The 16,927-nt window shown below is 33.8% G+C and overlaps 1 protein-coding gene across 1 annotated transcript; it reads left to right on the top strand.

Moving 5' to 3' along the window:
- Positions 1 to 3,482: 3,482 nt before the first annotated feature.
- On the top strand, positions 3,483 to 6,328 carry LOC18594932 (root phototropism protein 3-like). Its single transcript, XM_007022636.3, has 4 exons — positions 3,483 to 3,786; positions 3,881 to 3,950; positions 4,534 to 5,664; positions 5,761 to 6,328. The coding sequence occupies exons 1-4, from the start codon at positions 3,581 to 3,583 to the stop codon at positions 6,130 to 6,132; spliced, it is 1,779 nt and encodes a 592-aa protein (XP_007022698.3). The 5' UTR covers positions 3,483 to 3,580; the 3' UTR covers positions 6,133 to 6,328.
- Positions 6,329 to 16,927: the final 10,599 nt, after the last annotated feature.

The following is a 16,927-nucleotide window of genomic DNA, read 5'->3' as shown; positions in this document are numbered from 1 at the left end:
GAAATCCTGTAGCCAAAATCTTTGCTTTTTCACCTTTAGGATTTGTCAAATCTTTAGCCACTCAAGTGTTTGACCTTTAATAGTAATCTACACAATGACCGAACGAGACCTTCTAAAAGGCAGGATTTTACTTGTGCTAGCAAATTTTATTTCTAAAACAAACATACATAAAGTTCTTGTTGAATCTTATTTCTATTAGACAAAAAAAAAAACTATTTTTGTTTTCTTATTTTTATGAAACAACTAAGAAGTGGCCGAAAGGTTGAAGTTTAGTTAGCTAACATAACATATTTATATAGCCAAACTAACTTGTAACTTTAGATACAACATTTGTGTTTTTATTCAATTAAGTCCTTGTGAACTTAATTAATTTTCCAATTTTATTTTGATCTATTTCAATTAAGTCCAACTTAATTGATTATCTTTATTTAATCTCAATCATGTCACTTAATATGTGTGACCAATTAGGCTTTTAACATGATGGCAAAAAAAAAATTATAATCAAATGTCAATTTGGTAATTGATTTTTATTTATATATCATGAGCGATATCTAGCAACATATCCTGGCCGTCCAAATGTTAAAGAGTCAATTAAAGAATTTAACAAAACCCTTCAGTGATAAGTCTCTCAGTGCAATATGGTCTTTTCATCAAATACTTTGAATATGTCACAAAGCATGGCTCAGTGTCTACTTATGACATTCCATATTAGTTCTCATAATTTATAACTAACCTTATGAATTTAGGAAACTGACTTTCCTCAAATTCATCATTCTTTGGCCAAATACTTTATACAAGTTAATTTAGAATTGAGAACAAGTGAGATACATCCCTTTATATCACTTGGGGTGATAAATCATTTCTTGACCAATTATCCATTTTTGTATGCTCAATGGCATATTCCAAAACACTCAATTTAGGCATCTGGTTGGTTCCAGACATGTAGAGGTGAAATCAAAATATGTCATTCCCTATACAAGATGACTTGGTGTTTTAAGTCCGAGGACTAGTTACACGACCATCACATGAGAACATATTTCATAGATACTTGAGTGAAATACCAAATGGAGTTCTCATAGCAGGTCATGTTTAGTGAACTTGTTCTCTAACAGGCGCCCACATGCCATCCTTAAGTATCCCACATACTTCAATCTATGAGATCGATTGCTTACTTTTCAAGTAAGGAGGCTTAACATGTACCGATCTTTTAGCATTGTCAATGCCTTGTCTTGACAATACAATGACTAGGAACTATTTAAGAACATGGCTTTAATGCATAGAGATCTTATAATTGTAACAACTTTACAATTATCTTACAAGGCCTTAATGTTCCATATGCTTCATCCAATAATTATTTAATAACTCCTTATTATTGTACTAACATGAAGAAAAACTTCTATCGCATATAATTACGCGATTAAATATGCAATAAATGACAATATATATTCTTTGACCAATCCAATTGGCTCAATGGTAGGTACCAACATTATATTCATAAAACAACGCTTGAAAGCTTTGGATTATTTCAAATGAGCTTGATGGTCAGAATTTTATTGGTTGTGCTTACTTTCCTATAATTTTGAAGCAAAATTGCTTTTAGTAAGGGTGGCAAAGTTGGGATGGTTACCTGTTTTATTGGAAAATTTTTTGTTTGTTACGCTTCTTATGGTGGTGCCTTTGTGTTTTATTTTCTTAGTTTTTGAGTTATCTACCTTTTTTTGCGGACATATTCAGGTTTAGTAATTTTAAGTCTTAAAACCTATTAGATCTTTTAATTTTTTTTTTTGGAGATTGTGTTCCTTTTTTGTAGTTTTGTTTCAGGTATAGTTGGAACTTTCCAATTCAGTGCTAACACTAGTCCGATATAGCTTTGTTCTTTTTGGAACCTTAATAAAATCTTTTTGACTTAGCGAAACACATGAATAGTAGCACCAGAGTTCAACCATCATTTTGAAGACTGATATTGCAGCAAGCAAATGAATTTTAGTAACCATGCCAGTCTATATATTTGATCCTACTTCACTTAATATAGATGCAAGATTTTGGAATTCATGCACCTGATCAGTCATGGTAAATTCAAACTACTTTATGGAAAGAAATTCATCAGATTGCCTTTGACAAATTCATATTCATGTGGAGATCATATAGTCGATTAGTAAGAGAGATTAGAATGTACCATCGACAGTCTAGTATATCCTCTTCACGTTTCTTTCTCTCCTTTATAACAGCATCAGAATCTGTTCATAGTTGGTTGCAAATTGGGATCAAGAGCATCAAGTTTCCCATATATTATCCTTAAAAAGTAAGTTTTCTAGATTATGTGGATCTGGATTCCCACCGCCATTCATGAACTTACGTGGTTGTTTAATTGTACGAACCACCTTCTTTCCCTCGTCATTGTCTTACCAGCTCTTGCGTATGCAAGACAGAACTGAAGGGACAAATATATTACAAGCATATCCTATGAACATGAACGAAACCAATAAAGGATACCAACTCTTGTAGATGCAACTAGGCCTACATTCACTGTTAAGAGCCAAGTATAACTAGAACTCCATGATTTTTTATATGCTCTATTTTCCCTTTTTCCTTCTTTCTTTTACTGTTTCTTCTTATTTTCTTCATTTCTCCTATGCACCGCTAGTGAGAATATGCTCGTTCTGAGTATTTTTATTTTCGGGATGCCAATCATAGGCTATTAATTAGCAACCAAATAAGGCCATTAGTTTGCCGGATCAATGACCGGATCTAGTCCCTAGCTAGCACGCCAGATTGGTGTTGGAGTCATTGGTGCACCAAGTCGACATTGCCAATGATTGTTCCTAGCCACTAGTACGCCGATACGTGCCTTAAATGCCAAAGAATACAAGTTTCGTTCAAGATGGGTGAACCTATTCCTTCATTTTGCTCGATGTATTTTGAGATATGTACCAAAAGAGAGAAAGATGGATAGACACAATAAAAGAGGGGTGGAATACCCTGATGTGGTTTTGAATATTGTGGGAGGAAATTTTGGAACAATTTGTGGTGGGATTGTTCTTTTATTATGAGATGAAAATGAAGTCAATCAAATTTAATTCATGGGCTTAATGATTACGTGGTTTATTGAATAGGTGAAGTCTCTCTCTTTTGCTCTTACATTTGGCCCCTTTTATGGGGCAACCAGAATTAAATAAAGAAGTTCTTTTGTATGGTCCTACAGCCTAAATCTTGGATTCTGATGTTGCTTTTCAAGGTATATGAACCATGAAACATTCGTAAACATTCCTGGCCAAAAGAAAGTATGAATAATGAACCATACGCTTCTTTGTCTTATCTTTTTTTATCATATTTGTTTATTTTTTGTCATATATTTTGATAGTGACCAAAAACGTTGATATATACATGGATGAGAATAAAGAACATATCTTGTCATGGTGTTGGCTATAATTAATTAAGCTCTCCAATCCATGCATATTCTTATGGTGTCCGGAGATGGCAAAAGGTAACAAACCATCTTAATGGCATCACTGCTTCGGATAAGAACAATAAACGACCCCAGCCACAGCACAACATTGCTTATATATCTACATCATAATGCATGCCATGTAGCTTCCAAGGAATAATGAACTTTTTTAAGACGATCACTTCCAGGGATGGTGAGGGGGCTGCCATGGGCAGGAAAAGTGTTGGTAAGGAGTATCCCACTCATGGATCACTACTTGGAGGGAAGCCTAACCGCTGTGTCATCCATCCACCGCAGTCTAGTATGGCTGCTGAAGCACTAGAAAGAAGAAATAAGGACTGGTTATTACTCTCCCTTCACTTTTTTTTTTTAAATATATAAATTAAACTTAGTGTTATGTGATGATTTTTTCCGTTTTATAATTCACATATGCAGGATTGTTAGGACAAAAGATGCAACTGATTTAATAGTGCAGGTTGGAGATTTTAGTTTTCACTTACATAAGGTGAGATACTTCTGACTTTCTTAGGGAAACAAGGAAACTAGAACTCACCGTAAAATGCATTAACCATTGGTGATTTTTGCGTGAAATTTTATTTCATTTACCGTTTTCAAAACTCAATTTTAAATTCATGATCCTTTAAAAATATTTTAAAGTTATCAATTCCGTCGACCATCGATTGAAAATTAATGGAATCGGTCAATTCATTGTCACGTGAATGTCCACATGACGTAAATTTCAATCCATAAAAAGTCAAATGAATTCACCATTTTTTTTTTTTTGCCACCTAGATATCCAAGGGTTTGTTTTTAGTTATTTTTACCACACAGACATTCATATGGTTAACATTTATGTCAGGTGGAGGTGACAAATTTCATTACATTTAGAGTACTTTAAAAAATATCATGATCTAAAAGTGGAGTGTTAAAAGGTCATGATGGAAGAAGATAAAAAATTACACATAATTTATGGATGTCTAGTAGAATTTACTCAAGAGATTGATTATTAGCATGAAGTAGAATAGATGCATCAAGTTATTATAATTTTGTTATTCAATCAAAGAAACATATCATATTCTGATCTTCAGCTTGCTATGGTTTCGAAAAGTGGATATCTGAAGAGACTTGCATTCGCTGAAAGAAGTGGGGAAGAGAATGGAAGCAGTCTCAAGATCATACTGGAAGATCTTCCAGGTGGAACCAAGAGTTTTGAATTAGTTGTGAGCTTCTGTTATGGATGGAAGATAGATGTAACAGCTACCAACATTGCTCCACTCTATTGTGCTGCAATATTCTTGGAAATGAGTGATGATCTTCAGCAAGGAAATCTCATTTCAGAAGCAGAGGCCTTTCTGAGTTATTTAATATTGTCATCTTGGAAAGACACTTTCCAGATACTTAAAAGTTGTGAATCTGTATCTTCTTGGTCCAAAGAATTACTAATTGTGAAGCGGTGCTCAGATGCCATTGCTTGGAAGTCCTGCATAGATCCCAAAGCATTTGCTACTCTCGAAGAAGATGAAGCATTTTGCTTGACCCTTTTAGCAAATAGCCATGGAAACTTGAAAGTTGAAGAACCAACTGAGAAATGGTGGTTTGAAGATGTTTCAACCCTTCGAATAGATCACTTTGTCGAAGTGATTGAGTCCCTCAAAAGCCGAAGGATGAAATCAGAGCTTGTGGGATCTTGTATAGCCCATTGGACGGTAAAATGGTTCTCAAGAATCATTTCCGGATTTGATAATCTGACCCCCAAGCATCTGGCTCAAAAGCTACAAAGGATTACAATTGAAAGTATAATTAAGATGCTTCCCATGGAAAAAAATTCAGTTTCTTGCAACTTCCTACTTCACCTTCTCAAGTTGGGCTTGACAAAGCAAATTAATTCTGAAGTACTGAGCAAGCTAGAAAGAAGAATAGCTTTCATGTTGGAGCAATGTTCCGTTCAAGATCTCTTGGTTAAGAATTATGGAAGTAAGGATACTACATATGATGTGGGGATTATCATTAGGGTGGTCAAAACTTATGTTTTGTTTGCTCTGAAATACTCTGCGGCGAGAGTATGCATCGTTGGAAGGTTGATGGATGGTTATCTCACTCTAATTGCAAAGGATACGAACCTGACAGTTGATGATTTCAAATCACTTGCAGAAGCATTACCAACAAATGCTCGATACAGTGACGATAACCTTTACAGAGCCATGGACATGTACCTTATGGTATCAAAGTCATTTCTAATCATTTTCTATACATGCATTATGATCAAATCATAAGAGTAGGCATTTTCCTAATTTCAAGTTTATATAAATGGGCAGGCACACCCTAATCTAACAGAGGAAGAAAGAACGAATGCGTGCGGAGCAATGCAATATCATAGACTATCAGAAGATGCACGCCAGCATGTAATGAAGAATGATCGATTGCCCTTGAAAATTGTGACAGAGTTCATGCTTCTTAAGCAAGTAAAAATGGCTAGGTCAATGACAGCATGTGAGTCGAATGATCATCCATGGACAAAGACTCGAACAATAATGAAAGTCACTAAAGGTTTAGATAGGGGATGCCTGACACCTAAAAAGGAGATCAGTATGATAAGAAAAGAGGTGGAGCATATGAAGATGCAACTCAATCAGTTGCAAATGTGTAAAGTAAAGCTTCAGAGACAAGTTAAAAGATGCATCAAGTAAAGATAAAGCTTAGTTTTGATAATTATATTACTGAGATTAATGGAATTAGCTTGTTTCAAGGAGCATGTGTACTTCCCCTTTAGTTGTAGACCAAGTAGGATTAGGTGGGAAACGCAGGGGTGTAACTATATGTATTGAGTCAACTTTGAAAAATTATAAATATGTCTACATTTCCATAAAAAAGTTTTGACATTTTTTTACATTGATCCCATTAAAACTACATAAGAACCTAAAAAAAAAAAGTCAAAGATAAATTTCATCTATTTTTTTCATAAAGAAAATACATATATTTGATTCCCATCTTATATATGAGTTTTTAAAGTTTAAAATATACATTGTTGAGTGGTATTACATTTACATTATCTTGTCTTTTCATTAAAACAAATTTTACATGTTTGCCAAGAGTATGATATTTTTTTGTCCTAGAAAAAGAATATAATTCATTACTAAATGTGATCAATACAATTGTCTACATAACCAACAAGAGAAAACTAAATGTGCATCAGCTCGTGAAAGCCAAACCTCTCACGGTCATAGGAAATAGAAATTCATGATCAACGAGGAGTAGGGAGACCATTCCTGTGTACAAGTGAGGATGGAGGTCTTTCAACCCCACACCTAAGGGCACATCTCTCTCTTTGATTGCTTGTAATCCAATATGTTCAGAAGATAAACTTAAAGTAAAGTAACTAAAAGGGAAGTGAATTGGTTGTAAACTAAAACTTTCCCTTTTTAAAGGATTTTTGAAAATGCAGCAGAATTAAAGCAAAAATAGAGTATGCACTAAATAAGCAAAGTGCAAAAAAGTAAAGAGTACTCAATCGGATTTTATACAAGTTCGGCTTTCTAATACCTACGTCCTCTCCCTTGATAGTACAAGGAGTTTGAATCCATTATCAACTTGCCTTTTCAACAGGGTTAGATGTAATCTTTACAACATGTTTTTTAATAGGATTAGGTGTAACCTTTACAACATGTCTTTTCATAGGATCAAGCGAAACTTCTACCAAGACACTGCATTTTTCAAGTTCAAACACAACCTTTGCATAAGATACAACGTTTTAGAAGATTAGGCAAAACCCCTTGACCTTTTGATTGGAGGTATAACCAATACAATAGTGGGTTTTAAAGAATCTCTAACTCAAAACCTCTAGAAAGGCTAGTAAGGAAGTTTAGGTTTAAAAAGATGAGAGCTTTCTCAAATGATATGAATGATGAAAGAAGATTTAAGCTTAGGAAGTATCAGTTGAATGATAAAAATGCGATCTTTAGGTTCTACTCTTGCTCAAAGATATGATTTTTCTGTTCATAGCTCTTTTGATTGTGTTTCCATTCTTTTCCACTTCCAAGATGATTCAAAATCGTTCAAGTTCCTTGCTTTAACATTCTCAAGGTAGATATTTATAAGCCTTGCGATTTTCTTGCCCATTGGAGTCAAATTTGAATAAACTTTCGTACATTCTAGCCAGTTTGCACATTTTTGTCGTACATGGAAAATCGGTTCTTTGATCATGAACTGTTGATTCTTCTTAAAGCCTGAAGCTTTCTATCTCTGAAGAATTGATTCTTCTATTCTAAGATGTCAGTTCTTCTACAACTGTGTTTAAAGGTGACACCTTTGCACTCTTGGAGAATCTATTCTTCTACTCAATGTGTCGACTCTTCACTGTGGTTTGGTGTCAAAATTTGAATTTGAGCTTGAGTTGTTGTATTTCAATCTTATCCAATTATATCATCTCTTTCTTGGTCACCAAGTTTTTGAATCTTGCCCTTAGTGCTTCAAGAATCGATATCTTCTTCATGTATAATCAATTTTTTCTTGTTCGCATTTCTGCCTTCTGATTTTATTCATCTAGAATCGATTCTTTCTTTCTTAGGAGTTGGGTCTTCACAAATCTTGAAGCTTTTATCTTTCAAGAACTGACTTCTTCTTTTCTCAAAATCAATTCTTTACTGTAAATGTCTGTTTAAGAACTGACTTCTCCCATCTTTAGAATTGATTCTTAATGTGATAAAGAAATAAATTTTGTTTTCTTTTCATTTAAGAATCAAGTCTTTTTTTTTTTAGAATTCGATTCTTAGGCTGGTACTTTGAGCTTGAAATCTTTGAAAACTAATTTCTTTTTACATATAAACTTCCAAAACTCCTTAAGCTTGTTTAAGAGTATATCGTTAAGCATATTAGTATTTTCAAAGAATATTCAATTCATTATTCTTTAAGATTAACTTTAAAACATTTATGAGGATTTTATTCATGTTCAAAAACATCTTTCATTCATTTTCAAAACATATTTAGTTCAATCAATTTTGTAATTTCAAAATAAGTATAAAGCTAACATAATTGGAAGCCATATTCGCCTATCATTTTATCAAAACAAACTTAGTAGCCTAGAAACCTTTGTTGATCTTGCTGAACTTCTCCGGAATTGGCACAATATTCCAATGTTTGTTCTTTTTTTGCTTTCGAACATCTTCTGCTATTGTCTTAGAATCAATCTCAAAAACAACTTTTGAAAAATTCATCTGGGGTGCTAAACATGCCTTTTCTCTCAATGTTAGAGGGTGTTGATCCTAATATTTTCATGAAAGATTTCTAAAAACAATGGCACATGTCGAAGCCTACAAGAGTGTTTTTGGTATTATTATACTGCTGATAACTCTATGATATAGAGTTATTTGGATCTAATTTTGATAATAATTTAGTTTAGTTCATACGGTAATGCATAAAAATTAGTAAGTTTTATTTAAATTATTTTAAATTAATTAATTTAGGTGAGTCAATCTAATCTTACTTAATTTTATGCTTAATTTGGTGTTAATGTGATTAACATAGGTTGTTGTTGATTTACTGGTGCTTTTGTAGGTGTTTAATGAAGGAAGACTTTCAATGGAAGAAGGAAAGCAATTTTAAGGTGCAGATTTTCATTGCACAGGTTTTGATATTTTGATTGTAACTCTCTCTACAAAGCTTCAAATGAGATGATTCTTTGACCATTGGAAATATAAGAGAAAAAGCTACAACTTTTATGTTTACTACTTCACATAGTTCGGCCTAGAAGGTGGTCAAACATTATGTCAAAGTTGAAGTACTACAGTAGTCCTCGAGCAATTACGATTTTTGCTAATCAATTGCTTGAGGCCGCGGTTCACATAGTCTAATGAGAAAATCCTTTTTGGAATTGACTTCTTTCTTCACCCAACTTGGCCCAACTTCAAGAGAGAATACCACATGGATGAGTTTAGCGAAAGTTCCTATTCTCCCCATAATTTGCTATGGCATGTATTAATGTGTTGTTTGTATATTGGGTATTGTGATGCTTGTGTTTATCGATTGATAATTATTGTGTTTACATGAAAATAATGAGATGAGTTGTTAAATGAATTACACTTTCTTGATTTGAATGTTTGTTGTTGAGCTTGAAAGATCGAGGTTGACCTTCAATTATCTCCTTGCAAATGTTTGTAAGTTGAGCTTGTGTATGGACATTATTTTTATGCATTTAACGTTATCAAATGCATTCATGACTGTTGAAAGGATTTATATGTTTATCATGTTGTTTTGCAAAATTATAGTTTATTGCAAAACTCTTCCCCCTTGGCTTGTCCTTTTCCTTATATCCACTCACGGAGTCTTTGTGACTTACACGTTATTATCCCTCACTATTTTTGTTACAGATCAGTGATAACACTATTTTGTTAGCAACTAGTGTCATAGAGACGTGATAAATTATTCCTCACAGTAGGTGTCTAGCAGCCTTTAAATACCTAATGAGTCGATCTTATATTTATGTTATGGTTATATTTACAATTATGGATTATGAACATGTTGTGTTAGTGTAGCCAATGTTTAGACACTTTACATTGCGAATGTTATGTTAAAATGCATATAATAGCTTAGGAGCCCATATGAACACCAAAGGTGTTGAGACATGTAAATACTATGGAGCACTGAGAATGTGGCACTCTTATGATACATGAAATGTTTGCACTTACATTAATATGTTGAGAAGTTCCATATATGTGTAATGTTGTGTATGATGGTAGGCATGAGTTGATATTGCATGCCTATGGATGTTTTTGTATGTTTCCGCATTGATGAATGTTTAATAATGTATGTCAAAATGGCTTGCTTGGGCCTAACAAGTTATACCTGTCTAGGTCCATGAACCGGTCATGTTCCACCATAAAATGGGATGTGACAACATGCCATATGGCGGCTTCTTAACTTGCCACATCACTTTGACATGTTGACGTGGAACTACCATGTTAGAAACTTGAGCATTAATGTTGATGTGGCACTGCCGCGTCAGTAATCAAAGCCTTAACATTGACGTGGCACTGCCATGTCAGCAACTCGAACTTAAAAAGGTGATGTGACATTGCCATATCAGCACGTCAAGGTGACGTGGCAATGCCATGTAAGCATTTCATCTACCCATGTTACCACATTAGTGAAAATGTGCAGCGTTAATGCTAACGTCATCTTATTTAATGACTAAATTGGATGCTGTTAGGGATAGGGACTAAATTAAAGCAATTTTCAAAATTGAGAGAATAAATTAATTCAAATTAGAGTACATGGACTAAATTGAACAAAATGCATGAGTACAAGGACCTCCCAAGTATTTTGACCATACTTATATCTATCGATAGATAGGCGCGATTTTGAAATTTATTGAAGGCAATCTATCGATTAATTGTAAAATCAATTGATGAATAGTGACCGTCTGAGCCTGGAATAAAGTGCAAAATGACTATTTTCACATTAATGCACCTCCAACCACCTTAGAAGCTTTAGCAACTATAAATACAAGCTCCCACTATATTTATGAAGCTTGAAAGACTTTGAAACACAATTCCAAGAAAAAAATTTAGCTCAAATCATTCAATACTTCTTGTTCCCCTCTTATAGCATTTAAGTCTTCTATTGTACCATTTATTGAGCTTTCATTTCCTATTTTCTTCCTTACTAAACATTGTACTTAATTTGCTACTCAACCTTTAAGAGGCATTCTAGTTGTACTCATCTCATTTATTCTATTCTCTTGAATGGTTATACCTTAATTGATTAAAAAGGTAGTATTTTAATGGTTATACCTTAACCAAAGTAAAAAATAGAGTGGTTGTGCTTAGTCTATAAAAGGCATTGCATTGTAAGGTTGTGCTTGATCCATAAAAGATATTGTATTGAACTTAATTTCAATAATAAATCTAAAACTCCTTAGTGGATCCAAAAGAAAAAACGTAGGCAAGGAGTTTAAACCTCTATGAAAATCACTGCATTGATTTTCTTTCTCTCTTTTCTCAAACTGATTTATGCACTTAATTTTTCTTATTTCACAAGAAATCACTTGTTCCACTTACTTCAAAAAGGGAACTTGTTTTCAAGAAAAGGTGTTTTCTTAAGAATTTGAAAGAAATTTCAAAATATACTAAACATTCTAATTCACCTTTTTCTTGGAATTGTTCATATTGAGCTTATGGCATTAACAAGCATCAATAGCTTACAACTATGCCAAGAAATGGCAAATGTAGTGGGACGTGGCCTAGGCTAGTCTCGAGAGGGCCACTCGCAAGGCCAAGAAGTGGGTCGATTGACAATAGAGGGACATGCACTTTGAGTTAGGAGACCTCATGATGGTGAAGTTTCATTTCATCCTTCGCAATTGCAAGCTCTATAAAGGGTTGTCATGATGCTATGAAAGGCTGTTTCATATCATCAAGAAGGTGGGGCGAGCAGCCTACAAGCTTAAGCTACCACAAACATCCAAGATCCTCCCCATGTTCCACGTGAGAATGTTGAAGCCCTACCATGAAGGCCTATACAATCCCAACCAAGGCAAGAACAAGAGCCATTTGATGGGTGAGATGGCATTTGATAACTCTATTATATAAAGTTATTTAGTCACATTTTAAGATGTTAATGTAGCTAAGTCCTTGTGTTTTAAGTAGTCTTTAGACAGTTTTTAAGTTTTTAGTTGATTAGTTTAAAACATTTTAACTTAGCTTAAATCAAGCAATTCTAGTTTATTTTCATGTTGAAAGTCCTATTTTAAGTTAATGTTGTTTAGTCCTTGTGTTCGTAGGTTTTTAAATGTATAAAGTTAAATGGTGATGAACTATGCAATGGAGACTAAGTGCAGATTTTCACTAAACATGTAGTAATTCAAACACAACTCGAGCTATAGAAACTCAATCAACATGACTCTTGGATCATAGAAAGCTAAGAGGTAGAACTATAACTTTCATGTTTACCATTCCACCTAGATCAGCCTTGAGCTAGGAGAAAATCACATGGCAAAATGAGGTACTATAACTGTCTGCACCAAGGCAGCATAAGGGGCAGCACTGTAGCATTGCAAAGCTCAAAGCCGTAGCACCCAAAGGGAGCAACAATGCTCCCATACAAATTCCTGAGAAGCCAGTGCCACAGCACCTAAGGAGGAGCTTTGTGACGCTAGTTGAAAAATCATGAAAAAAATATATATATAAGGTAATAGCGTCACGACGCCTATACTATTAGGCCATGGCGCTCTTATGTGGATTATGAATTTGCAGCTAATTGGGAAATGAGTTTTTAGGGTTTTGGAGAATATAAATAGGTGATTTTTAGTAATTGAGAAGGGAGGCTCAAAGAGTGAATGAACAATAGTTTTTGAGAGAAAAGAAAAAGGCTTTTTAGCCAAAGAAATGAGAAAATAAAAGGCAATCGAAGATCAAGAATTGAAAGAATCTTTGATATTTCTTTATTCTTTATTTCTTTTTTTGTTCTTTTACTGTAGAAATGATCTTTTCTTTTGAATTAATTATGTCTACTGTAACAATAATGATTAACTAAATTTGTTTTCTAGGATTATGGGTTATTTCATTATGTAGTTTGAATATATGATCTCTTTACTTAGAATTAATGGATGACGCATGATTTATTCAATTTTGTACTTTCTGCTTGATCACCAATTGAAATGTCATGGGTCTCTAAATGCAACTCAATATAAGGAGTTTAGAATAAACCATTCTTTTGAATAGCCTATGTTCGATTCACTTCGAAATTAGAACACGAACACAATGAACTTTTTCTAATTAATTTATATAGACATATGGAATTAGTTTTGAAAAAGTATGTGTACATGATCTCGACAGAGACTTGTACATAGTCGTGTATCCTATTAATCTAAGTTAAGGAGAATGATTAAAATTAAATAAAATTTTTGAAAACACCATAATCTTAGATTTTGAATTAATATTTTTCTTAGTAAAATTTTATTCTATTTTATTTACTTAGTTTTGATAATCACTATTAGCGTAATTAATCATTTGAAATCGAGTGAATGGATAAGATAAACTTTGTTATAAATTTAATACTTAGTGAGAATAGGTACAAATCTTTGTGGCAAACAATACTCAACTTACCTTTATATTACTTGTATGGCCACGTGCACTTGTGTGTATCAAATTAACAATAGCCTTGTATGATCAGGAGGTTGAGGAGATCCTTGTTGAATGGGTGTTGCGAAAGAAAAAATATTGCCCACAACACCAATACCTGGTTTGATGGAAAAGGTAACCTAAGAATGAGGGCAATTGGGAGCTTACCTAAGCTTTGTGGTAGTTTGAGGAGTTGGTGGATGATACCATGAGCAAACGGCAATGAAGGCATTGCCAAGATAGTTTGGGGAGAATGTCATGACCTTTTGTCTCCCTAACCACGAACAGTGCGAGAGTGTGCAAACCAACGCGTAGAAAAGCCAAGATTCCCACCAAGATGTAAGGAATTTGCACATAGGTAGCATGGGGCGCAACATGCACTATTTGGCTAAGACTGCACCTAATGACTCCCAAAGCCGCATGATCATTATTGATGGTATAAAGGCACACAGACATGCCCATTTGAACCCCAATGACGCACTAGCTGTTGGCCATTACCTTATAACTATTAGAGGGGAATGAAAATGGCTAACTATACCGAGTAAACATCGAAGCATTTAAGAACAACAAATATCACATTGTCTTAATAAGTACAACAAAGAGAAGAAAACATGCAAGCAAAAAAAAAGAAATCACGATAAATCAAAGAATTATCAAGAACAACATAGAAAAGAAAACATGCGAGCAAAGTAGAGAAAAAATAGTGAAAAACATAAGAAATTTGAAACTTTGTTATCTTTTAATGAATAGACAAAATAATATAATAGAAAAGAAAGAGGGAAATAAAGCGAAACACAAAAAAGCAAATTGGGTATGACTAGCGAAAAAACTAGAAAATGTGACCAAAAACCTTCAAAAAAACCCAAAAATAAAGAGAAAAGAAAGGAAAAACAAAAGCACAATAAAAAAAAATTTCTTTGATGGAACTCCTTATCCAATCCGCTACCTTCTTTCTTCTACTTGAATCTAAAAGCTTCTACTCTATCTCTTCCATTCTATCACTATCTTTCTTCAGCTAACCACATGTCACAAGAAAAAAGTTTTACAAAACAGAATATAACAACGCGTTTGGTTGGGGGAATAATTATGCTATTCCCCCTCTATTCCCATGCCATTCCGTTTCCCTTGTTTGGTTGCCAAACAAGGAGGCGTAATAGGTATTCCGGAGGAATATAAATTCCTCAAATATGGCTTTAGGGTGGGAATGGCTAATACCTACCCCCCGGTATTATCTATTCCGTGACCGGAAGAATAAGTTTAAATTGTAATTTGACTAAAATACACTCAACTGTTTAATAAAATCACCGCTTTATCCCATATAAAAAGTAATTTTTTTTCTCTCTCTTCCTCCTTCCCCCATCTTCCTCAACAGTTTCAGCCTTCCCCTGAAAAGCCTCTTCTCTCTCAACCGACCGTCTTCTTTTTCTCTGTCAGCCACCCTTCCTCCGTGTTCATCTCCTCTCTCAGCCAACCGTCCTTCCCTTGTCTTCATCTCCTCTCTCAGCTGGTCGTCCTCCTCTCTCTCAGCGGTGGGTCTTCCCCTTTCTCTCAACCGCTTTCACCCGTGGGTCTGCCCCTCTCTCTCAGCCGCTCTCACCCGTCTTCCCCTCTCTCTCCGCCGTCCATAGTCGAGGTAGTTGCTTCAAATCCTTCAGGCAACAACATTTTAATTTAATTGTTGTGATTAATTGTGATTATTATTAATAGATCTCACTCTAGGGTTTTTATTGTTAGTAAATATGATTTAATTGTGATTTTGATGAATTTTCTTTCTAAGTTGTTGAAATTTTGGGCACTTGTTGTTTGAATTTTTTTGATTTGTTGATTATATATATACAAGCCCCCAAATTCATTCCCTCATTTTGAAGCTGCTGTTAAGCTGAAAACGGTAGCTTCTTCATTCGAGGTTGTTAGGTCCATGGTTGTAAGGGAGAATTTTTGTAAGGCAATCTCATGTTACAGACACAACTGTGGGTATATGGACTTTGAGAAACTCAGTGTTGTGTGTGAATGTTGATTGCAGGTTGCTGAAGCTGAGGAGAAAACTGCTAGAGGTTTGTTGCTGACAGAGGCAACCAAGGAAAAACCCTCCATTGGCTCGGTGAGAAAACTGTTATAATTTTATGGGAAAGGGCATATAGCTTTTTGCTACGGTGCAAAATGTGTTACTAATACCCTGCATTGAATGAAACAGGTGATTGCAGTTGGACCTGGTACTTTGGATGAGGAAGGTAACAAGAAGCCATTGTCAGTTGCCCCAAGACACACTATCCTTTACTCTAAGTATGCAGGGAATGACTTCAAGGGCAGTGATGGTACTAACTATATTGCTCTAAGAGCTTCTGATGTAATGGCTGTGCTCTCTTAGTTGTTTAATGAGATATGTGCTAGGTGTACAATTGAATTTTATGGATGAGTTGCCACAATGCTCAAGGATTTTGAATTGTAATTTTTTTTATCTTCAATATAAATCACTGTAGCTATGTTGTCCTTAGTCTAGTTGCTAGGAAATAATGGGAACTTTTTCGGATGAAAAATAATGAAAAGTGGTTGGGCACAAGGGGTGTTTATTTGGCCTGTTTATTTTTAGTTTATCTGAAAAACAAAGATATTGTTTTGGAAAAAAATTGAAGGCCATCATTTAGTTTTAACTAGATATGATTTTATATTTCATATATCAAAAGACATATCTTATTTTTTTTTTTAAAAAAAGGAAGACTATCTTTTTAATTTCAAAGATATAATTTTCTATTTAATATATACAAAAAACATGATTTTCTATTTCTACTAGTATTTTCATTTTTTTTCAAATATTTCTTCTTTGATATTTTTTCTAAACAATATTTTGAAAATGATTCATAATATATGAAGAATTGGCTAAAAAAAAAAATCTATACACAAATTTAATTGATTATGATGGATAAAATATAATATAATTAAACTATATTTTTAAATAATTATCCATTTATAAAAATATGTGACTAAATTATAATTATTTTTAGTAATTGGGAGAAAATATAATTATGATGGATAATTATCTTTTGGGATAATTGTGTATTTAAATGATAATAAGGATAATTTTATTTTTTTATGAAAATAATTGTTAATATGGTTAAGGGTATTTTTATCTTTTTATCACATATTCCTTTTTTATTCCAATCATATTTTTATCAACCAAACACTACAATAAGTCATAATAGTAATTCCTGTTCTATTCCATTCACAATACCAAATAAAGTAATAACTAGTTTATTTTATTTACACTTTATTATATTTCTACATAATATCAATTCTATTCCATTCCTACCTATTCCGCGAACCAAATGTACTGTAAGAGAAATTCACACTAAATTATATAAAATAACTATGA

Source organism: Theobroma cacao, chromosome 7 (genome assembly GCF_053813885.1).
Source record: "Theobroma cacao isolate CCN51 chromosome 7, ASM5381388v1, whole genome shotgun sequence".
NCBI lineage: Eukaryota > Viridiplantae > Streptophyta > Magnoliopsida > Malvales > Malvaceae > Theobroma > Theobroma cacao.
The sequence above is the reverse complement of the archived record's forward strand: the minus strand, read 5'-3'. Positions and strand labels throughout refer to the sequence as shown.

Bases quoted from the DNA above. Each gene is read 5' to 3' on its own strand.
- LOC18594932 (XM_007022636.3), top strand. From the start codon at position 3,581: ATGCCATGTAGCTTCCAAGGAATAATGAACTTTTTTAAGACGATCACT. The intron at 3,951-4,533 runs GTGAGATACTTC...TCTGATCTTCAG, and splicing joins TTAGTTTTCACTTACATAAG to CTTGCTATGGTTTCGAAAAG. The intron at 5,665-5,760 runs GTATCAAAGTCA...ATAAATGGGCAG, and splicing joins CCATGGACATGTACCTTATG to GCACACCCTAATCTAACAGA.